Source organism: Daphnia magna, linkage group LG2 (assembly GCF_020631705.1).
Source record: "Daphnia magna isolate NIES linkage group LG2, ASM2063170v1.1, whole genome shotgun sequence".
In the NCBI taxonomy this organism is placed as follows: domain Eukaryota; kingdom Metazoa; phylum Arthropoda; class Branchiopoda; order Diplostraca; family Daphniidae; genus Daphnia; species Daphnia magna.
The window spans coordinates 17558615-17573119 of NC_059183.1; the positions used below are offsets into that span (position 1 = coordinate 17558615).

The 14505-nt window shown below is 39.9% G+C and overlaps 1 protein-coding gene across 8 annotated transcripts in view; it reads left to right on the forward strand.

Moving 5' to 3' along the window:
* LOC116917186 (neuronal acetylcholine receptor subunit alpha-7) overlaps window positions 1–14505 on the forward strand; it is a 44422-nt gene that overhangs the window by 23933 nt on the left and 5984 nt on the right. For 3 of the 8 annotated variants that reach the window (XR_004391042.2, XM_032922559.2, XM_032922560.2), the window contains exons 3-9: window positions 7610–7749; window positions 8501–8545; window positions 9202–9311; window positions 10170–10350; window positions 10559–10634; window positions 12345–12539; window positions 14121–14207. Coding sequence is in view for 7 of the 8 variants with exons in the window: in XM_032922559.2 (XP_032778450.1) it covers window positions 7610–7749; window positions 8501–8545; window positions 9202–9311; window positions 10170–10350; window positions 10559–10634; window positions 12345–12539; window positions 14121–14207 (834 nt within the window). In the remaining variant the exon portion in view is untranslated. Of the gene's footprint in view, window positions 1–7236; window positions 7487–7609; window positions 7750–8500; window positions 8546–9201; window positions 9312–10169; window positions 10351–10558; window positions 10635–12344; window positions 12540–14120; window positions 14208–14505 lie in introns of those variants that run through there. The other 5 variants (XM_032922562.2, XM_032922561.2, XM_032922565.2 and 2 more) reach the window with 3 other exon arrangements.

Genomic DNA, 14505 nt, shown 5'->3' on the forward strand with positions numbered 1-14505 from the left:
GCGCGACACAATAAAATAGATAAACATACCGCCCTCATGCATATATGCGGCAGCGAACCAGAATTTCGAACGGATGTCACGTCTTTTTGCCGAACCATTATTTGTTAACAGACTATATATCAAACAGCATGTAGCTAATATTGGCTGTGTGCTGAGACGGTTGGCGTGAGCTGATTACAAATTTTCACGCAACTTGTTTCTTTTTAGCACAAAAAATCCCCCAAAAAACAAGAGAGAATTCTGTTATTTAAATAGGCAGGAAACCCTTGCGTGTAGTTTGAAACAAAACAGAGAAGCCTGACACAACTAAAAGCCCATCACAAATGATATAGAAAAAGAAAGGAAAAGGATGACACGAGCCACGCCCGATTGTGGCAAGAGCCGGGTCTAAGAGGAGGAAAAGAAAGAAAAGATTGACGAGGCCGTATAGTAGCTCATCCCATAAACAGCTCAAGAAAAGAAAAGAAAAAGAAATTGAGCGCATGAGATGTATAATGGCATGCGATGAGGCTATAGGGTTCTTAAAACGAAACACAATAAGGAAAAAAAAAAATTAAGGAGAAGAAACGATGCGAAATACAATAAAATGAAACCCACGTTTTATAACTACATGATGTGACGAGAGGAAAAGAAAGGGGAAAAAAATTAAATAAGAAACAATCCCCTTCATTTCTTTGGGAGGAGTAAGATCTTTCGACTAGACTCTTTCTGTGTTGGTGAAACAGTAAACAAGACGATGATGGGAATATGTATAAGTCGGCGGGCAAAAAGAGAATCAGCAACACTTCAAGAGCTTTGACGGGTTTGTCCCATTTTATTTTTTTTTTTTGTCGTCATTAGAAGACAATAAGGGCCTCATTTTGTTTTAAATACATCGTGTCCCGAATGCAACATGAAGCAGCAATAAAGTGGGAAACATGCACATTTCTCGCCTCATTATCAGTGCTGTGTGTGGTGTGGCCTTGCTTATATACGAATCACGGTTATTATACTCAGACAGAGATCTCCGTCTACAATCATCGATATTTACATGGATCATCATATCGATAACTGAATTATTTTCTTAATTCAAATTTAATTCAAATTTGTCTCTTTCCGTTGGATAAAGATGAGCTATATATCGTTATGGCTTCCGTTTCTCCTATATATAATACAATTGTTCATGGCGTTAAATCAAGAGATTCGTGAAAAATTCGGCTGGAACTTTTTATGTTGCCCAAAGGAATTGAACATCGGCCAAGTGAACCGTGCGTGCAATTATGTATCAAAATAATATAAGATCATTTATAACAGACACCACGGACATGTGTGGAGTATCGCGCTGGTTGCGATAAAATAGCACAGCGAATCTGAAGAAATTATGTTGATTATATTCTCAACTACTTAGCTACATTGTCTAACTCTTGATAGAAACGCGCATCTTATGCGTGCGCAACACAATCGGTCATCATCAGCCTGTAGGTTACATTCCGCTTGTTTCAACATTCGATGGCTTATTCGATTTGATTTGGGATCTACCCCGCCATCTCTTTTGCCTGTCATCACATTTAAAGTGTCTATACAACTTGCAATAAAAAGCGTGACTACAACATTGGGAGGCCCAATCTTTCTCTACAATAGGATCTACAGTTTCTAACAGAGTATAGACAACAAGAACAAAACAAAAATCAATATCAGTGAGGCACTTTCCTCTATAGAGATGCTGTCCTCGTTTTAGACTCTCTCCTTTTTTCGCGCTCTCTCCTTAAACACTTTTTCCAGCTTTGTACCGTAGACACACCCAGAATGAGGACTCCCTATAATACAGTATACCCCTTCATATCCCTTAGATGTAGCCTTTGTATAGACCACGTCCTCTCCGTTCTCATTGGAACTTCTCTGCCGAGTCGTCCGTCTTGCTTACAACGTCCATCTTCCATCTGTTAATGCACGTATGGCGTGATAGTGCAGCAGCTCCGGCTTGTACTATTATACGTAAAGGTTTATATATTGTATGAACATGAGGGCTATACTACCACACAGTTAGAGAAAATGTTTAAAAAAAACAAACTCTGGTATATAAGCTACATACAGTGGCACTCTGCACCAATCTCATCACGCACTGTTTGATCGCCGCAGCTATAACAGCTCAACTTGCAAAGGATATCTTTTTCTTTTGGTTAATACTTTCTTTTTGGAAAAAAAATAAATAAATAGCAGTCCGTCAAAATGGCAGCAGATTGCAAGAAAGAAGGCGCTCAAGCATAGCTGCCAGCACGAACGCGTTGGCGTATCCTCATTTTGTGTTTGAGATTTTTGAAGAAAGAGTGGCTTTCGTTCTTGAATATCCATTTTTGATGATCAAGCGAAGAGAAATGCTAACCGGAGCAACGTTATTAGCGATTTTCGCTTCTTGGAAATGGATTGTTTTGTTGTTTTCCTCTTGACAAAACTCGCGAGTCGACTATATGGCAGTCGAGCTGTTTCGTTTCGTGGCTTCGCTTGTGTACACAACAAAGTTTGACACGGAACAAAAGTTGGCTGAATATTCCATTTGGCTTGAAAATTCCCAAATGCGAACTGCAGTCAAAAGCGAGGGCTTCATTTATATTTCGTTTTCAGACCGTCTGCGTATTCTTAAGCCATTCAGAAGTCACTCGTGGGTTTTTGAGTCGCTTCTGGCCCGTCACGAATAAGATGGATTCCTGATCCTTTGATATACATGGACAGCACTCGCGTGTATAGACACTGACTGATTGATTCGCTAGACGTCGACGTCCTTCATCAGACGACGCGGCTCTTCATTAAACCTAATTTAGAAATTCGAGAAAGGGAAAAGAAGGAGCGAATGAGAAAGCCGAAAGAGGTTGGTCTCTTTAACTCTTTTGTCAATCCATCGAGAAACAATGTGATAGATCAAAAGACACTAGAAGCTGCGCTAAAACTGTTCCAAATCAAAAGAAAATCTCGTCGCCGTTGAAACTACTAATGACGTCGTGGCCACAGTCTTCTGAATTTGAAAGCCAACAACGCGTCGTACTGTAAAGAAAACAATGAACACGTCAAAACATGAAATCTCCATTTGACTTACTGTATTTCGAATGATGTTTAGACTACAGAACCCCACTCTAACACGAAACGTAATTACAAACTCGCATCAACCTAAATGGTAAATGATGACGAATCAAAGGTGGCTCACAACACACTGGAACAAAAAAGAATAAAAAAACATGAAAACAGCGTAGCAGAGTACTGATGTCTGATTTGAACGCGTAATAGCAAGACCACTCCAGGGACCACTATCTTAATATCCACCAGAAATCTTGCGGCCGTGTCTTATTGTCAATTTCATTTTCCTTTTTTTTTTTTTTTTTTAATATCTTTCCTCGCTTGTAAAAAAAAAAAGTAGCTCCCTTTCCCCTTTCTTTACGTTGCACGGCGACTGCGCGCAACTCAATTACCGAGACGACTGCACCGAAAGAACACATAAGGCGAAACGAACCCAATTACATCAAAAGCCCTTAACCGACGAATTCATCAAGTCTACATTAAAAAAAAAAAAAAGAGAAAGAGAGGGCAGTTTGGAAGGTGGCGAGAACGGTTGTATTAAACCCAGCGCGTAGCACGCGCTCTTCCTCAACATAACAAACACTCCAGCATCCGGATGGCGAAGAATATACGCGTGAAATAAAAAATAATAAATAAAAAAAAACACAACCATTTATCTGTAGAGCCTCTATTGCAATTTATCTCTTGCATGACGGGCCTCGGAGAATAAATAGGATGGAAGGAGTGAATGCTCCAGTTTTTCCTGGAGAACAAAACAAAACAAAAAAAAAGATGCGAATGCTTTTGTTTGTTGCCAACGTCAAATCAAGCTAACAGCTATCCTGGATAGACACAGCACAATGCCTTTCCGCATGACCCACGGGCGCAACGTTGCACGTGTTCCACAATATCACGGGAAAAATATTGGGAAAGAAAGTTGGCGTCATTACCGGACCAATGATTCACTGTGCTCTTTTCTACTTCTCTCTCTGTCTTTTTTTTTTTTTAATCCGTTCGTTCTTGGCCTGGAACTTATCCGTGTTTTCATCATTTTGCGGAACGAGAACATATTATCTACATTAATAAAAGGCTTTTTTTTTTTGTTTGTATTCGCCCATCTTTGCACTCCCGATGGAATGGGATGAAACGACTTGTCAAGGGAAAAAAAGATGCGCATTATATCCCCCCCTAAAAATTGATTTGGCAAGGCAGACAATCTTATAGATTTGGTACGAATCTTTATAATTCGCAGCTTTGTTTTGTTTCTTTTTCTTCTTCTGGATTAGTGTTCACCTAATAACTAGCCGTTGGCGCAATAAAATGTTGTAATACCGAAGAGAACGATAGTGGAAAGTAAAAAGCTAACGGCATCAATGAAGTAGAAACTGCCTGAAAAAAAAAAACGAGTCAAGTGTGTGTCGCTGATAGATAACGCGTGCACGACAGCCGCGATCCCAGCTCCACCATCTAACCACCGTACACTCTTCTAGAGTGTGTAATTGCTTTACTGCAGCAGCGTGTGTATTTTGTTTTGTATTTTTCAGTTGTTCTCATCCAATAGGATTGGCAGAAAAGAGCGGAAACTGAGCGTGCGTTTATCGTTGGACGCAGCAACGACCACATGCAATATTCAGCCCCAATGGTGCCACCGTATATATATAGCGCACCATTGCTGGAAAGCTGCTGATGGCGTACTCGTGTCTCGCCTATGAAATAGTAGTAGCGAGCTCTCTGTGTGCGTGTGTGTCTCGACGAGTCCCGAAACGAGCAGCCAAAGGAGAGAAGCACAAACTCATAAGAAATGCTTCTTGACGTCAGAATTGATGCCACTGCTGTTGCTCTTGTTCTTGCTCTTTCATTGCTATATTGCTCTTTTCACTGTGACTGTTTGTTAATTTCTTTTTCCCCCTTTTTTTTTGCTTCGTGCAAATGACTAACATTTTCTGGCTGTCTGGCGATGGCGCCCAATTCTTTCCATCACTGCCTTTTGGTTTTTCATCATTTCGATAGCTAGTTGCAACTCTGCTATATTATACTATAGGCTGAACTGCTAATAGGAACAGCACGACGAACATGAGAAGCCAACACTAGCAATTAAGAAATGTATCCATCGTTTCTCTCTCGCAGACCGGAAGCTTAATAGAAGGACGGCTCGTATACGAGATCAGGATGGAATGATCGGGCAATTATAGCTGATAGATGGCCCTATAGCTGCTCTTCGCAAATGTGTATACGTCTTTCGTATAAGGGCGCGGGCTGAAACGTAAGCTTAAAAAATAAGAAAAAGAAAACTTCTTTTAACATCCAATGTTGTACCGCCTTGAGGCTGATGATGCCCCGCAGCCTCTTTTCACGATAAATAATACCGTTCCTTATGAAGAAGCTCTTCTTTTTTTTATTGTGTCCATTTTCTTATTGTTTCTTTTGTTGTTCTTTTCCTTCCGGCAGCAACCACCGAAAAGAAGAAAAAAAAAAGTGCGATGGCAATGGTTATTGTTATGCGAGAGTGCTGCAGTAATTCTCTGTTTTTTTGTGTCTTAATTACCGGTTCGTATCAGTCACTGCCTCTTGTTTCTTCTTCCCACTGTTATCTAGAAGCATCGCCAATGATTGGTGTTTGGCTATAGCTCGAACGCAGAGACACATTGTGTAGAGTCATCGCGATGGCTTCTGTCGGCATTAACATCCACTAGGCTACAGGCCCCGCATGAGGACCGCCACATCAATAAAGATCGAGCTACTGTCTCTACAACTGGTGTATAAAGATCCTTAACAATCTAATGCATACTGCATAAGAATTTAGATTCATACACAGCATTTTCTTTTCCCTCCTGACTCCCTCCCCCACCATTTTTTGTTGTTGTTCTCATTGTTATTCCTTTTTCTGATGGTCTTGCATCAAGAAAACATTGTCCGCGATGACGTGTCTACACGTCTTAATTGATGCGCTATAAAATGATACATTCACAGCCATTCATCAATTCTGTCAGACATCGATATTACTTGTTCTAGAAAGGTCACTCTTCCTTTAGACGTACTAAATTTCCCCCTCGTATTCATATAAGATTCACGATTGAGTTATAGGGCAATTTTCCGAGATGCAGATCTTTCTTTCTTTCGCTACCATTGTGGCTCTTTGAAATCCGAACGGTATCGTAAGGAATACAAGTCATCCCTTCCCACATTAACCCCAGTCGGCAACTTGAGGCGAGAGAGTGTTGGGCGTAGACACATATATGAGGGCGAATAACGAGCACAAGTAACGAGGTCGTCATCAGAACACGAGTCTTTGCTGAAATCTAAAACGAATCATGAAATACGTGCCCTGAGATCACAAATTCGATCGCATGGCAAGCGCAAAAATAAAGAGAGAGAGAGGGACGAGATGGAGGGGCTTGAAGTGGAACTCGTCCGCTGATGCCTTTTTCCTCCCATCGTCGAGTGAGGGATGCGGCGTCCATCCGTCGGTCTTTGTATTACGGAAAGAAAAAGGAAAAAAAAAACACGCACACCAAGAAAGAAATGTTATTCGTGAAGCTTTCCCTCGCCGGCACTCGGGAGCGACACGGAAATATGAGTAGCCCTTGTATACCGTTGCGTACACGTATCTGTAAGTACTATGGATATATACATCCATGTAAGAGCGCTATAGATCGTTGCGTGTATCGACAGTTTACGGGCAATTGCCGTTCGCTCTGATCTTGTACATAATGTAATATTCGCAGCGATGCCGAAGCTCGTAGATTTTATGGCTAAAGTCTATGCTATATGTATAAAACTATTGATTCATTGGCCGGATGGTGAACGTATTCCGCTTTTGTGCTATATACGATGAGAGAAATGCGAAATATAATCTAAAGAACACGCTATGAAATTGATGGATGAGAAGCAGCAAGCGTGGTAGAGCTTATGTGCACTGCTTTTAAACCTTACGGGAAACGGTGGTAAAGTGTAGAAATGTTGTTAGAATTACGAAAGGGGAAGCGACAACGAAAGGTCGTTTGGATTTTGTTCTTTTCAAGTTGATTTCTATTTCGGAGAAATGTTTGTCTAATGCGTTTCGTGGAAAAGGAAAACGAGGTGACTTTGTAAGACGAAACGCAATTGGTTTAAAAGGTAAACGAACGGCATTTGTTTCAGTTTTCAGAGTCTTTCATTTTTTATTCGAAATTCCAACAAATGACGATCGCCTGAAGTCGAACACGTCCTCCATTTCTAACCAAATCAGCGTCACATTTTCGTCATGCAGCTTGATTGCAAGTATAGTGTTGTGTGTACGCCCTGGATCGTGGTCGTGATAATTACTTGAGAAATAAAACAGTTGTGATACGTGGACCGTCGGGGCACGTACGAAACGAGAGCACTACACGTTGGCCGTGACTCGTCGTGTCCATCTTGCAGAGAGATACGATAGAAAGCCACAACTGATTCGATTAGGATGACGAACGTACTACACAGTGTATCAGTTTGTTCTTTTTATTATTGAAAATTGAATTTTCACTGGCAATGATCTGACGTAGACGACATTTTATTTGATTTGCTTATCTTTAATTTTTATCTTTCTGGATTTTGTCATTGCCAGTCTCGATGCAGGGGCCCTACGAGAAAAAATTGCTTCATCATCTCCTCGACAAGTACAACGTCCTGGAACGACCCGTTTCCAACGAATCGGATCCCATACAAATCAGCTTTGGTATCACGCTGATGCAAATCATTGATGTGGTAAGACCATTTTCTAATTTTCATGTCAAATGCAATCGAACGTTTGGTTTCAAACATGTTTTTGCGAGTGGTGGAGAATATTAACATGTTTTAACCACAAGATAAAAGGGGCAAAAAGTCTGCCATTTCGAATTTGAAATGCTAAACTGTAAGACCATGGAGATGGTCTGAATAAAATTAGACTGGGTGTTGTAAAGGCTTTTGCTTTCGAGTCGTTATATCAATTTATGGCTTAAGTGAAACGAGTTTTATTTTCGAGTTGTGCTGTAAACTTTTATTGTGTCTTATGCAGCGCGTATATCTTATAGCCTGTAAGGGTTTGGGCTAAACTCGTAAAAACATTTTCGACTCTTTATGTTCAAGGGCGTATGAAAACTTTACAGTCACGACTGCATTGTGCAGAATTAAGTTGGAAGCTGTGGCGCAAGGAAATCGAATTGTTGCAGGCATGTGGCAATTGATAATAGGCACGAGAAGGCACCGAAGCTAAAGTTATATGCAGTTCGTCCGATTGAATTTAATTTAGAAAAATGGGCGTCTAAACGATTCAATGCGTTTGTGAAATTGAAAAGTAATACTCCGAGATTGTAGGCGAAGAGAAACTTGATTTGCCTTTTGATTTGATTTGATCTTGATGATTTGATGTGTGAATAAATTCGTAAGCTGTTTGAAGTTTCCATAAACTCGTCATGAAAAATGGCCCTTTCTATTTCACTTAGTAATTGACTGATTTTTTGTATTGTCCTTGCAGGATGAAAAGAATCAGCTGCTCATTACAAACATGTGGTTGAAAATGGTAAGGCTGCTTTTTATTTTCTGTTCATTGTTTTCTTGCGTGATTAATCAAAGTGGCGTGCTGACAAATGGTTTCCATTTTTTTTTCCCGTCACGCTATACTTGCGATGGGTGTGTCTGCCTTGTTGAGCTCGTTTCATGCAAATCAGTTGAACTACTTTTTTGTGCTGTACAACCTTCTGTTGAATCGATGCATTTTCAATGTCGGTCTGAAATTCGCTTGACGTTTACCTGACGCATTGTCACGGGGAGAAGGGGACGGAAGAAAATCGTTTATTTCACGCTTCGGCCAGAAATATCGATTCACTTTACATTTCCATCTAGTGGGAATCTTTGAAACTTTTCCCTAGAATTTTTTGTTAATATCTCAAGTCTTATCAACAATATCTAAGAAAAAGGCTTTATTACAACTTTGACAGTTCCTTTTATAATTGCAAAAAAAAAAAAGATTGCTTTAAATTCTACCTAAAGTCTCGATTAGATTCCTGTTCAGGGACCCTGGACTGTTGCATTCTCGCAGCTGTTTTGATTTTTGACCAATTCACAAACCCGTTGCATTGAGCTATTTGATGTAGTTATGTGCGCGTTCTCCATTGATTTTCTTGTTTTGTTTGGTGTTTTTTTTTCTTTTCTTCTCACGCCATTGAATCGGCACAGGACTGGAACGATTACAATCTGAGGTGGAATTCATCCGAATTTGGTGGCGTCAAGGACCTGCGGATCCCACCCACACGAATTTGGAAACCCGACGTCCTAATGTACAACAGGTGAGCACTTTCCCTCGGCGTCCATAGCCTCTAGTCTCCGTCTCTTTCTCTATTTTTTAAGATTCTCTCTCTTCTCGTTCCTTCTCGGATTTCGTTCCTCATCATTGATTTGCTCGGCAGTATATATATATATATATATATATATTTATATATATGGAGGCGGTATAGAATGGCAGTGGGCCGTATTGATCCACTAGCTTTTTTGCGTGAAACACACTGAACAGTCGCCGTTCCGGCAAACGTTGCCCTATTTCTCCCCTATCTTTTGGTGTCCTTTTTCCTTTTTTTCTTTTCCTTTGTTTTCATCCACCATATGACGAGATTGGGAGGCTCTTAAAAAAAAAATGCCATCGGCCAAACAGGGATCAACACAGCCAGCAGCATATCGTCTATGGAATAGTTAAAGCAATTTGTATGTATGAGTGGTGTGTGTATACACACACCGTCAGATGTGTTGTGCAATTTCGAGTATACAAGTAACCCTATTTAGTTCTCTCATTCGATGTGCCCTACGTGTGATGTCCTAATGTCCGATGGAACATCCAATCAACCAAAGAGTAGGGCAGCAAAAGGAAAGAGCAAGATATAGAAAGAAAAAAAGAGAGAAGGCAGGACTTGAAGATAAGATGGTGATAATGACAACATACGTATATTTCCCCTTCTGCACTCGATCTTGCTGAGCCGGATCAGCTCCTTTTACACGATACTTTTTGACATATGTGTAATATCCGGTATCCATTGCGAATGATGACCTGTCCTCTTAAGCAAACGTAGTCCCTTTTCGTTGTCAGTCACATTGATGATGCAAAAGCTTGTAACTGTTTGGGGAAAATGGTTAATCTATTTGTGGTTGCGCAGTGCCGATGAAGAGTTTGACAGCACCTATCAAACAAATGTGGTTGTTCGCAACAACGGTAGCTGCAGTTATCTTCCTCCTGGCATTTTCAAAAGTACCTGTAAAATCGACATTACGTGGTTTCCTTTCGACGATCAAAAGTGCGAGCTCAAATTTGGCAGCTGGACTTACGATGGATTTCAGGTATTTTTTATTTCTTCTTATATTGATGCTCAGATCCAACCAATTTATCCCTTCTGGCATTTGTTTCCTTTAATCTTTATGGCAATCTACAAATTGACTAGTACAAATCAACTAATTTTAGGCTAAAATTAATTGATTATATTCTTGTTAAATTTTGTAAATAGTTGACTCGTTAAAAAGATGATTATTTGCCTTATTGGGTTCACAGTTAGATTTGACGCTTCAGTCTGAAGAAGGCGGTGACATTAGCAACTTCAACACCAATGGCGAATGGGATCTTTTAGGTATGGCCTTTGTTACTTTCTCGCACGACTTTGAACTACTCATTTTTTCAAATTCTTTTTTTTTGTGTTGCTCTTAAGTCGTGGCACTCTTAATTTTCTTTCTGTCGCTGCTCTTTACATGTATACAGAACGTATCTAACGCTCCCAGTAGGGCAAAGCATTTGCTGGAAATATGTAGATTTTTCAAGTGCTCGTGTAACAGAAACCAATTAGTCGGCCTAGATATTTGAATGACGAGGTTATTCAAGGATTTGAATACGCCCCGTTGTCTTTGAGTTCTTTTTAATTTTTTTGACATGATTAATAATATTGTAGTCTTTAGTTCGACTGAAATGGACCTCTCCTTAGGCACGTATATTGAGAGGGAAAAAAGGATGATTTCATTTCAAGTACTTGTCCTGCAATCAAGAAAAAGAAACTGTCGTAACAATCTTACGTGCCGAAGAAGAAAGTCTACCACCCACCTCACTCTTGACACTTTGACAAAGGCAAATGAAAAGTTTGTGATGTGACGAACATCTTGTTAATGCCCATTGTGCCATTGTTGTTGTGCAAAAGTGACACGTGAAGTATAGAACGTTAGTAGACGTAGAAGTATAGACTAGAGACGTTGCACTCGCAGGTAGAATGTTGGTGTACTCTACAAATTGTAGTTTGCTTTTTCTTGCTCTAGTCAATGCATTTTTACTGTACTAATGGTAAGATAAAGTGTGTAATTTTTGTGAGCAAGTTAAAGAAAAACCACGACCTCTGGCTGAGGTTGTTCTCCGGATATTGGGAGCCAGTTGGAAGTTTTCTATTTCCATTTGTAGGGAGGCAAAAGGGATCCAACTGTCATCCTTTCTCATTAGCTAAACAGGGTGGGGCTCGTGTGCGATCGCACAGTTAGTGCTTGGGGTAAAATAGAGAAATCAAATGTGCCACTTAGGCACGTCTATCAGGAATCTAAAAAGTATGTATTTACAAGTTTTAAACCACCGTTCCATCGTCATAGCTTTTAACAAAACGCAAAGTTGCTAATTTCGTTACAGCCGGGCACTCAACTACTTCGGTAAATTCCAAAACATCGATAAAGTTATTCACCGACACCAGAGTGAATCCCCATCTTTTTTGTTGTCGTTTTATTTATCGTATTTTATTTTTGTAAATTTTTAAAAAAATACCTGTAAACTTTAAGAAAAATCCTTCGTAAAAGTGTGATGGTGAATACCAATGTCGGAAATTCAATTTCCAGTTCCATGTACACATTTCTTCCGCGGGTTCTAAGAATGTGAATTTCCATTTTGATCTTCGTAGCCCTTGATTAAGTTGCCCAATAAAGCTCTTTCTAGAGATCTAAATGAAAGAAAAAACGCTTAAAACTTTAGAAGAAATTTTGTTTTGATGTAAACCGTCGTTCGACATAAATCTAAGATATACTATAACACCACAGGAAAAAGAATAATAATTTAAAAAAAATTTATTATTTTAGTTTTAATACCCTGTGTAATTAATAGCTATTTGTGGCATGAGGCTGTTGCATGAAAAAGAAAAGAAAAACAAGAGTGAGAAGCTTTTAGGAAGCATGACACTGCTCTTTACTGTGCATGTTTCCTTCTACGGCTCTTGTTCCGCCTAGCCGTAGCCATTAAATAACTAGTCCTTGATTGCTTTTTCCCTGTAAATTGATTAATGATGATAAATCTGATGACCTACGATGGTGAAAACCAGGAGTGCCTGGTAAACGGACGTGGCAATACTACCCATGCTGCCCCGAACCTTACGTGGATATCACCTTCAGCATCGAGATCCGGAGACGGACACTCTACTATTTTTTCAACTTGATCGTTCCCTGCGTGCTCATTGCCTCCATGGCCGTCCTCGGTTTTACTCTTCCTCCCGAGTCTGGCGAGAAACTTTCTCTAGGTAGGCTCTAATGGGTTCTATACAAGTACTGTGTTCATTATTTCTCACTTCTTCCCTTATCACATAGAATTGAGTTGATCTTTTTGTATTGATTTTTGGGTCATTCTTCAATTATTTATCCGACATTTTCACACACACACAAAAAGTACGTATTGAATTTCAGGATTAAAATAGCGGTATATGCTCGTCCGCTTCGAATGGCATCGTCTTGCCAACGCAACGCCATTCTTTGAGCAAATTTGTTAAATGGCCGGCCTCTCAATCCACACCGTGTCCCCTCTCCCCTCCAAGACCCGAATTGATTTTTTACTCAAACGATGGCGATACGAAAGTAGCATTTGGCAATCTGGCGATAGCACAGCTGATGGAAACTAAACGTGCATTAAAAAGTAGCCCATAGGCGATTTGGGACCTCGATCAAGGCAGTGGCAATATAGACTATATATTTGCTAATCCTCTATTTAGTGGAAATGTGCGCACACCCATGACGAATGCAAACGCACGCATTAAGGAACTTTTTTTTTAAGGGGGAAAAAAAAATAAATAAATGCAGCGCAGCTGTTCTCTTCTGATACCGGACATTTCAGAAACGCCTAGTTCCATGCCAGAACGTTTAGGCTCAATGACGTGAGTAGCCTAAATTGTCCGAAACCCATCGATGGCCACTTTGGTAGCCCGTGCGCCGTTTATGGCAAAACACAGTCAGACAGAAGGAAAAGGCCGTTTAATCCTGCGTTTAAATGCGATTGAAATCTATAAATCATGCGTAATTAAATGCGACGATCTTAACAGAATGACGAATTCGAGTGCAACGTCTATCCGAAAAAAGCCTAGCCTTTTTTTTTTTTTAAATTAATTTAAATTACTTTGAATTTCGATCTGTGCTATTGAAATGGTCGACAATTTCATGAGGGCAGAAGTGTGATGCCATGTATTGACCAGGTTTGCCAGGCCAAATTTCCAGTCATTATTACACATGCTGTCCGGAGCCATACATCGATGTGACGTTCACGCTGCACATTCGCCGGCGAGCGCTTTATTATTGGTGCAACGTAATATTTCCCAGTCTGCTCATTGCATCTATGACGCTACTATCGTTCACGTTAACTAACGATTGCGGATCCAAAATAACGCTAGGTAGGAGAAGAAACGTGGAGCTGAAAAATATTTATTGAACTTTTTCTTTTGCCATTCTAAAGCTCAGCTATACTGGAAAGATATTGAATAATGATTTACTTTTTTTTATTTAATTTTTAAAAACTAATGTCCGTTATCAATATTGATTATTTACAGAACGCAATCGATAATGAACTGAAAATTATAGGCCCACTACGTCAATCTTCTATTTTCATCTATTTTCGTTGTTCGTTGTTCGTACACTCCCAGTCTACACTATATATGCGTGCATCGTTTAAACCTAATCACAAAAAAGGGTTAACGTTATTTTTCATTTCCATTAACAATCATCTAAAAACCTTTTTTGTAAATTATTACCTTTTTTTCCCCCAATTTTTACTTTGACTCTCTTTAAACTTTTGTGTTCGTCCGTCGTGGATTAATTTTGACTTCTTGAATTCATAGGCGTTACAATTTTGCTCTCCTTAACCGTCTTCCTAAATATGGTGGCCGAGACAATGCCGGCAACGTCAGATGCAGTTCCTTTATTAGGTAGTCGATCGTGGTGCTGGTATAATAATGAATGATTACGACGGAGGTGATCCTTTGGTTACCCTAAACCTCGACCGAAACTCCATTCCACACCGTTTCCCTTATTTTCTAACACTCTCTAACTAAACCTTGATAACAATCATCCCATTTCCTGGTCCCTACGTCCCGCATCAAAGCTCAAACCGATTAGCGACGAGGCAAAGACAAATGACCAATGAAAAAGAACATAAAAATAGAGAGGCTGGCCTGTTACTTGATTTTAAGATGGTTTTTCTTTCTGCTGGAGGAGGGTCGAAAA